The sequence below is a fragment of the Drosophila hydei genome, unplaced genomic scaffold (assembly GCF_003285905.1).
Source record: "Drosophila hydei strain 15085-1641.00,03,60 unplaced genomic scaffold, DhydRS2 tig00008145-arrow-arrow-pilon, whole genome shotgun sequence".
NCBI classification, from domain to species: Eukaryota; Metazoa; Arthropoda; class Insecta; order Diptera; family Drosophilidae; genus Drosophila; species Drosophila hydei.
In genome coordinates, this window is record NW_022045850.1 from 81,788 (window position 1) to 91,444 (window position 9,657).

The following is a 9,657-nucleotide window of genomic DNA, read 5'->3' on the forward strand; positions in this document are numbered from 1 at the left end:
TTCACATTGTATCTGCATATTTGTTTAATTTGCATGTGTAAGGTTTAGATTGATTTCTTGTGTTTCAAATTTCTATATCACAACGTTGAAAAGAATCAGGTGGTACTTTATAATTTCAGCAAATATGTATTATTTGTGTAAGAAGATACACACATTTATACATATGCCTGTGCTATAATGTGTGCATGTCACCTATTCGGTGGGTCTCCACCACAATCTGGTGTGCAACGGCACATTGTTATCGATTATTCGAAAATCGAACTATACGGAATAATAACATAATTTCTAATATTCATTTTTCTTATTAATTGTATAACGCTTATTCATTTCAGACTACCTACAGTGTAAAGCGCGCATACAAGGGTGTATGAAAAAACACATGTTGACTTGAGTATTAAATAACAAAAGTGAGCGCCGCCTAATGCATTATCGCGATGAGTATGTCATTCATTGCTACTCATCAAGGAATGAGCATAAGGAAGAATTATTTTCCAATTATAAAACAACTTGAACACAATACAACGATCTTTAAGCATCAAAATAATAAATCAACATTGCTGTTAGAACCATATCACGCGGAAAATTACATAAACTTTAAACAATTTTAATTTTCAAAGAGATATTTGATCAATTTAACGCTAACTCTTACCGACAGAAAGAAAACAATTCAATGTGTTTAAAATATTTGTGAAATTAAAATAATTGGAATTACACTATATACTTTATAGTATAATCATAAGTGTATATATTTTGTTAGATGCACACATATATTGTGAAATTGAGACGACGCGGACTTAATATTTATATACATACATATATAAAACTTTGGCACTCCATTGGGTTGTCAGAGCAACAAGTATTGCCTTCTAGTCAAAACGTAATGAATTCAGTTCAAAGTGCAACCGAGCAGCAGCAGCACATCGGGTCATTTAAGAGAAGGTTGCGCAAACGTCGAGACGGTGCTGACGGCGACGGAGACGACGCACAGCAGCGAAGATTTGTGACGAAAGTATTTGTATCGGCAGACTTCCTGATTGATTTGGCTTTACTTCAAAAGGAGTACGTCAAACAATTCTATTTTGAAAAGCGTGTAGGCAGTGGAGGAGAACAACAGAAGCAACAGCTGGCCGCAGCGTGGCATCTACTATTGGTCAATGCCAGCGCAAACTTTGGATGATTACAGTTATTTTTTTGGCCCTGTGAACTTTGCAAGTACGATTTTAATTGGACTGCCAATTTGCGGTACGGATTTCACTCTTTGCGCCTACGTAAGAGAAAACGTTTAAAACTGATTTGTATTGGAAATTGTGTTTATCTATCATGCTACACCATTCCTTTGAGTTTCAACGTATCTGAATCGGTTACAAAGATGAAAAGACGCCTGATTAAACCGCTTTTTAAATATGATGCTCGATTATATTTTTCACTAAACAGTCAGTTGTGCAGCTGACATAACAGCTGGCCTTTGGTATCAGGTATCACATGATTATATATATATATATATATATATATATATATATATATATATATATATATATAAAATATGTGTGTATATAAAAATAAAGCAAATCAAAAAACCATAAACAAAAAATCAGATAAACCGTTAATAGTTTAATTAAATAAAAATCTGTATCGGATTTGCCTATCGAGAATGTCTGGGAGCCAAAGCAAAAATGGCGGATGCCTTATTGAAGAAATTGTGCCTCCCGAGCTTTTGGTCCTGCAGCCCCTATCGGAAGGCAACGTTCAGCTCGCGGAGCAAGAGAAATTGCTTCACTTGCCACGAATTGCCACCAAGAACAATCTATTAAAGCTTAATTGGTGGCATTCACCAACACAGCAACTGGACGACGAAGCCTCATTTCTTGCTTCTACGCGACTCAATATCGACGCAAGTCTGGCCAACACCAAGCCCACCAAAATCGCCAACAACAATAACACGGCCGATCAAAGTAGCCGTAATACGCCTGCGAAATCAATTTCAACGCCTACGCATCCCCGCGTAAATTCTAAGCATCCGAATGATACGGAGAGCCTTAATTTCGAAGCCGATGAAGATTTACACCTACAAGATTCACAATTATTAATGAAGGGTATGTACAAAATATATTAAATATATTATATATCATATAAATGTATATAACTTATTATTATACATCTACATGTCTATTATATTTCAAACAAAATATTCAGATATGAAAAATTATTTTATATATAATTGTGAAACCCATCTCAATTAAATTTAAACTCACTTTATCTCTATATCAGTTGATATCGTCGTAACACATAATTGTTTTATTCATATATATTTCATTCAAATTCTTAAAAAAAAAATGAAAAAATGTTGAAAATAAAAATATCATGAATATTGCCAGACAATAATATAAAATGAATCCAATATATGACATGAATATTGCCATCTGATCTGTCAGCAATAATTGGACTCAAATCTAATTACTAGGGTATTCGCTAGTCTGGGACGTCTTGACTTATTTCATATGTCATCGACAAATAAATAAAATGCCATGAATATTGCTTTATTTCAAAACATAATTTTAAGAGCAACATTAATTCGGCCTTTAATATGATTACTGGCTAGCAAATACAAATATGATTGTATATTAAATAGTTTAAATTAAAAATTGCAATTACATGCCACTTATATTAATTTTTGATACTATCAAAACTATTGTTCAAGTACAATTACAATAATTTCAATTAGGCAGTTGAACAATTAGCAGATTTAGCTAATTCAATTTGGTAATACATGAGGGAAAATGTTTAATTGAAGCATTGTACTCTAACGTTAAAAATCTACTATGGAGTACGGCTTACATTTAAATAAATGTTTGTATGCATTTGTGTGCTGCTACCAAATTTGACAGTAAAATATTCTGCATGGAAGAGAATTGGAAAACCATACAAAAAAGTATACTAAATCGTGTCTTAATCACATCTGCGATATGTGAAAGAACGATAAAGCTATTATTATTATTACATGTTTTGAGTTCTGATAAGGCCAATAATACATTGTATGATTTAGTAACACACTGTAAAAAGTATTTTTTTAAGTGAATACCTCGAAATACTGATAGTAAAAGTTGTTTTTAATTTCATAAAATAAAAGCAAACTTTAAAGCCGTTAGAAGTAACTCATTGTAAGTTTTTTTAAATATATATATATTTTTTGATTTTGTTGAGTTCGTGCAAAGTAAAATAAAAAAGCGTTCGTAATCGTTATTGCTACCGCGTCGCTGTCAATCTTCGATCTCCGTGTGATTCAGTTCATTTTCTGTTCAGTTCAGTTCAGTTCATTTCAGTTTCTGAGACAGATGTATTTAGTTAACAAAGCGCTTTCGCGATTGTAATCGGCATTTGGCTCTATGTAGGTTCGTTAGATTCGGTTTCCATTCAGAATAGCGACAGCAATCTTATAGCCGCATATATTGATATGTTCGCAACAAAATGAAGTGATATATACCAATGTATATATGTACTTAGCAACGTGTATATAACTATATATTTTCGCACGTATTCATGTGCATATATTTTTTTGATTTTGAACCTATCATACATCATACAACCAAAAAGCACATAGTGCACTCATTGCATTTTTTATGCTGGGATTTTAACAGCAACAGATGCTTGTCCGTCAATATATATATATATAATTTTATATATTTGATGTCATGCACGAGGTCAGCCATTGAATGTATGTTTCGAACAAGGGCGAGTGAATTTATAAAACAATTATACATATATATATTTCTATATACATTTATATATATGTACATATATGAAAATGTGCCACGAGTGAAATGCTATTTCAATATGTTATCTGTTTTAGAATTTTTTTTTTAATTGGACAATTCGTGTTCATTTCATTAGTTCAATTTAAGTGCTTAATTTTTATCGATTCATGCATTTGTACAATTTGAGCATTGGAAACTGCGAACCAGTCTTCTTGGTATTCAGAAGTTCTTTTTATTTGCTTTTAACTTTTATCGATAAATATATATGTATGTATTTACATAATGATTGTCATAATAAACAAAAAGTGTTAATTGATTGAAACTAGTGTGTGAATGTTTGTCGATCATCATAGAAATAATGACTGTTAAGTAGTTCGTGAGTGTTTTGTGTGGATAGAACTTGTAATGGAACTTCTCAATATTGCTAAACAATTTAAAAACTGAACTAGGGCTTACTAAGTTCAAGGACCGAAAACTTGCTAAGGTTGTTATGTATTTTTTATATACACACGTATATAACGTTGTATGAGGAACGATCTTGTAGAAGCAAATGCACGCCATTTCTTATCAATTGTGTTTTATCTTTGTAAAAAAGTAAATGTATTAGTGTACTAACATGTATATGCTTATGTATGTGTTTGTGTTTGTAGAATCGCTAATGTCGCAACGCTGTTTGGTCTGATAAATCGTCGACTCCATTTGCCTCGACCACATGTCAATTAAAGTGCTCTTCCAGACAGATACAGTAAAACAATATATTGTATGTGTTTTTAAAGACAAAACTTTTTCTACGTCTGTGTGAGTGTGTGTATATGTGTGGGCGTGAGAGAGAGAGAGCGCGTATAGTTGAACTAAATGAAAGGTAGCATGAGTATATCCTATGCTAAATAATATATCATCTGGATCGTAAGATTTCAATTAAATGTTATGCCACATTGCAGACATTTTCTGATTACAAGCTGTCAATTTGTTTAAGCTAAACTGATGATGAACTGCGAAGCAATGCGAGGTATGATAGTCAAAAAAAAAAGAACTTTAAAATTTTCTGGTGAATGGTGTGGATATGTGTATAAAATTAAGCTAACAGTTTTTCATTTCTTCTATTATATAAGCTTACATATATATTACAAAATTTAATTTTTCAGATCCGAAACCATGCGTTGCTGTTTTGAACCCCGATCAGCCAGACCAAATGAAAATAAGTGGATATCGGCGATCGCACATTCGTACAGTCTTATGCTGGATATGCATCATTCTAACTGGTGGAATACTACGACTAGTGTTACATTGGTGGCGTCATTGGTATTTGCTAGCAACTTGCCAACCGTGTCCCTTGGAGGAGGCACAGCAAGTACTTATCGAAGAGGACTATCAGGGAAATCATAAGCTTTATCACGTTAAGCCCGTTCGCACATTGGACGTAGAGCAATTCAAGTAGTTATTTTTTATAAGTATTTCCTTTGTAATATTTTTGTGATAAAAGATTTAATTTTAACTTGTAGAAAATTATTGCATCAAATTGGGGAGGAATTTGATGAAAATAAACTTCAGCTACCAGTTCACATCTCTTCAGCGCATTTTAAAGGTATGTACGTGAAATACGAATACATGTGTGCAGTATATAAATAGGCATATATCGTATTGATCTCTTGTATGTTGCATATTGAAAACATATTAATGATACATATAATTCCATACATGAGCTTACGTGGGCTTTATATAATTTAATTAAATAACTATAGTTAGGATTTTTATATATATATTTTCTTTTCTTAGGTTGCAGATCCCTAAGGACTATCCGTTGCAAGCAACTGGTGTATGCGTGGGAAAGCAGCGTCAACAACTTTCAAAAGATCAATGGATTGGACGTGAATGTATCTTGTTCCTATTACCATCAGCAACGTGGCTTAACTGTGCAAGAGCAGCTCGCACGTCGTATTGTATTTGGTGAAAATGAGATAACCGTGCCGCTGAGAGATGTGAAGACTTTACTCTTTCTAGAAGTTCTTAATCCGTTTTATGTGTTTCAAATATTTTCGGTTGTTCTTTGGTTTACATATGACTATTATTACTATGCTTGTGTAATCTTATTAATGTCTATATTTGGCATATCAATGTCTATTATACAAACAAAGAAGGTAAGATCAATAATTTTAAATGTGTTATTATCGTTTTATCAACTATAATATTTTGTTTCAGAACCAAGATGTTTTGCAAAAAACAGTTCTGAATACGGGAAATGCCTGGATGGTCAACGCGAAGGGGGTATCGATTGAAGTAAATACGAAAATGCTGGTGCCTGGTGATATTATTGAAATACCATCATCCGGTTGCACAATGCAATGTGACGCGGTATTATTATCCGGCAACTGCATTTTAGACGAATCGATGCTAACAGGAGAGAGTGTACCAGTTACTAAAACATCACTGCCGATGAAGCGAGATGTAATATTTGATAAAAAGGAACATGCACGCCACACTCTTTTCTGTGGCACTAAAGTTATACAGACAAGATATATTGGATCTAAGAAGGTGTTAGCATTTGTTATAAATACAGGAAATATAACGGCTAAAGGTGGATTAATCCGTTCTATACTCTATCCACCGCCTGTTGACTATAAATTTGAACAGGATTCGTACAAGTTCATTCAGTTCCTAGCGATAATTGCATGCATTGGTTTTACATACACGCTTGTCACAAAGGTAATTATTTTTTATTTGGTTTTTTTTTTACATTCCATTAGTATTATCTCTTGATACTCGTTAAAGATATTGCGCGGTACAGAGCCTGTTAAGATTGTGGTCGAATCATTGGACCTAATTACAATTGTGGTCCCACCAGCACTGCCGGCGGCAATGACCGTTGGTCGCTTTTATGCTCAAAAACGGTTAAAAGCTAACAACATATTTTGTATATCTCAACGATCCATCAATGTGGCAGGCAGCATAGATTGTTGTTGCTTTGATAAGGTTTGTCAAAAACAACTGTTGAAAAATTAAAATTAATTTAAAAATTATTTTTCGGTGTATGTGTAGACTGGAACCTTGACGGAGGATGGTTTGGATATGTGGGGTGTTGTACCAAAGTCTTCAACAAATCAGTTTCAAATACCCCTAAAAGATGTTAAGCGATTGCCATACGATCATTTTCTGTTTGGCATGGTCACATGCCACTCAATTACTTTTATGAATGGTACAATGATGGGTGATCCGTTAGATCTTAAGATGTTTGAATCGACTGGCTGGATACTTGAAGATGCGAATAATATACCAGAAAACGAGAAGTATGGACTGATCTATCCGACTATACTACGGCAGCCGACTCGAGAAGAAATTCAATCATGCTCAATGCAGGCAATGCCACAACGCACGTCTGTATTGCGACAGAGTTCGGTAGATGATCTATTGGCCAACGTCGGATTGTTAAAAACTGAGACAAGTTTTGATCATGGGATTGTAAGAGAATTCCCATTTACATCCACTCTACAGCGTATGTCGGTAATAACGCGTTGTCTCAGCGTTCAAGGCTTCAATGCTTACTGCAAAGGATCCCCTGAAATGTTACAACAATTGTGTCTACCACACAGTATACCGAACGACTACACTCAACAGCTATCAATTTTTGCAAAGAAAGGTTTTCGCATTATTGCCGTGGCGTACAAAAGCTTTAACCCAAAAACGAACTATACAAAAATACAAAGGCTTTCGCGTGAGGAGGTCGAGCACAATTTGGAATTTCTCGGCTTTGTGATTCTTGAAAATCGTCTGAAGCCCGACACATCGGCGGTTATAAAGTCGCTAAATCTCGCAAACATTCGATCAATTATGGTTACGGGTGACAATATATTAACTGCAATGAGTGTTGCTCGAGACTGTGGCATTGTGAGTTCTGCACAGGCTGTTATTACGGTGCATGCCGTGCCCATACCAAAATCCTTCGAGAAATTGAATACCGAACAAAATGTTGGTCAATATGAACTTCAGTATACTCTTGAGTTGGGTAGTAAAACGTGTTCACCGCCACTTAATGGTAAAAGAACATTTTCTGCCGGTGAAATCGTACTGAATATAGATCATCTCTCAAAGTCAACTAATTCATTGGTAAATGGTGGCCTAAGTTGTGCCTCAAGTGTATTACCCAATAGCAATAGTTTGGCAAGTGTAAAGACCATTGATACGTGGACACATAACGATGTTGATGTCGATGATGTGGAACTAGGAGCAGGTGCTATCATACATAACGATGATAATTGGCGTCGTCAATATATATTTGCCATGGATGGCAAAACATGGCAAATTGTACAGAATCAATTTCCGCAGCAAATGGAAATAATTCTGACACGTGGAGCAATTTATGCGCGTATGTCACCAGAACAGAAGCAATCGCTAGTTATGGAGCTACAGAATTTAGATTATTATGTTGCGATGTGTGGAGATGGGGCTAACGACTGTGGTGCCTTAAAGGTAGCGCACACGGGCATATCATTGAGTGACAGTGAATCATCAATAGCATCGCCATTCACATCTCGCAATCCCACTATTGCGGCCGTACCAAATGTAATAAAAGAAGGTCGTGCCGCTTTGGTCACATCATTTGGTATTTTCAAATATATGGCCGCATATTCGTTAGTACAGTTTGTATCCGTAATGATACTTTATTCAATCGATTCGAATTTAACAGATAAACAATATCTCTATGTCGATCTTGGCTTAATATCGATATTTGCATTCTTCTTTGGCAAAACCGAGGCATATGATGGCCAGCTAAACAAACAAGTGCCACTTAATTCTCTCATATCGCCAACACCGTTAACATCTCTTTTGCTTCATCTAGCCGTTGTGGTTATCTTTCAAGTCACTGGTGAGCTTCAATTAAATCTATAAGATATACATATATGTAATTATTTACCTTTTTCAGGCTGGTTCCACTTGCATCAGCAGTCCTGGTTCACACCTTTCCAGCCAGCTGGAGAAGAGCATTTGGGTTGTTATGAGAATTACACGATGTTTGCCATATCCAGCTTTCAGTATATTATACTTGCATTTGTATTTTCAAAAGGAGCTCCATACCGAAAGCCGATATGGTCCAACTGGCCTTTATGCTTAGCTTTAGTTATAAATGTTTGTATTGTGATTTATTTGATTGTTTATCCAAGTGAATGGATAGCTTCATTTTTTCAAATTATCGTGCCCCCAGATATGTCATTTCGTTACATCATGCTCCTATATGGTGTGGCAGCATTTATTTCTCATGTATTTATAGAGTCTTTTGTAGTCGAAAATTTGATATTTAAGCGACTCCAAGTGCGACGTGAGCAAAATATAAGAACATCAACGCGTAAATATATGCAATTGGAGTATAATATCAAGTCATTTGATAACTGGCCTCCTATAACTGAGGTATGTGATTTACACGATCCAACTGATCTAGTTGACGAGCTTCAGCCGACATATGTTAATTTAAGCGCCGAACAAAATCTAGATGCCCAGCATAATGTTTTTCCTGGCTTTTTTGAGACATCTGAAAATAGTGTAGATCACCGTAATCGCTTGTCGATCCTAAAATCTGATATATCTGGTTTTGGTACCCAGCATAGCTGAAGTTGAACTATAGATGCAGAGACTAATCATAGTAAAATCAACAATAATACAAAAAAAATAATACTTAAAATAATAATAATGATATATATTAGCAATAATAATATAATTGATAGATAATCTTACGTATTTTTGTGGATCCATTCAAAAAAATGTACATACAATTTGTATTATATCATAGTTATGCATAGATTACATATTAAGTCTAAGCATAATAATAGGTATTTAGGCACTGTTACTTTTTCTAGCTTGTACTGTTGATCGCATGTAAGATACTGGGTATTCTAAATGAAATGGTACCGAGCAA

General features: G+C 34.6%; 1 protein-coding gene across 4 annotated transcripts; it reads left to right on the top strand.

The window, feature by feature from the left end:
* The first annotated feature begins 1,576 nt into the window (after positions 1-1,576).
* On the top strand, positions 1,577-9,421 carry LOC111597408 (probable cation-transporting ATPase 13A3). Of its 4 annotated transcripts, none has more exons than XM_023312099.2 (8): positions 1,577-2,093; positions 4,898-5,186; positions 5,255-5,337; positions 5,529-5,890; positions 5,952-6,455; positions 6,522-6,722; positions 6,789-8,613; positions 8,671-9,420. In XM_023312099.2, exons 1-8 carry the CDS (start codon positions 1,652-1,654, stop codon positions 9,351-9,353), a joined length of 4,389 nt encoding a protein of 1,462 aa, XP_023167867.2. In that variant the 5' UTR covers positions 1,577-1,651; the 3' UTR covers positions 9,354-9,420. The 4 variants fall into 4 exon arrangements, with proteins under 4 accessions (XP_023167867.2, XP_023167870.2, XP_023167869.2 ...); XM_023312102.2 differs by lacking the exon at positions 8,671-9,420 and having other exon boundaries at positions 6,789-8,377; positions 8,434-8,501; XM_023312101.2 differs by lacking the exon at positions 1,577-2,093 and adding an exon at positions 4,043-4,236 and having other exon boundaries at positions 8,671-9,421.
* The last annotated feature ends 236 nt before the right edge of the window (positions 9,422-9,657 follow it).

Bases quoted from the DNA above. Each gene is read 5' to 3' on its own strand.
- LOC111597408 (XM_023312099.2), top strand. From the start codon at position 1,652: ATGTCTGGGAGCCAAAGCAAAAATGGCGGATGCCTTATTGAAGAAATT. The intron at 5,338-5,528 runs GTATGTACGTGA...TTCTTTTCTTAG, and splicing joins CTCTTCAGCGCATTTTAAAG to GTTGCAGATCCCTAAGGACT. The intron at 5,891-5,951 runs GTAAGATCAATA...ATTTTGTTTCAG, and splicing joins CTATTATACAAACAAAGAAG to AACCAAGATGTTTTGCAAAA.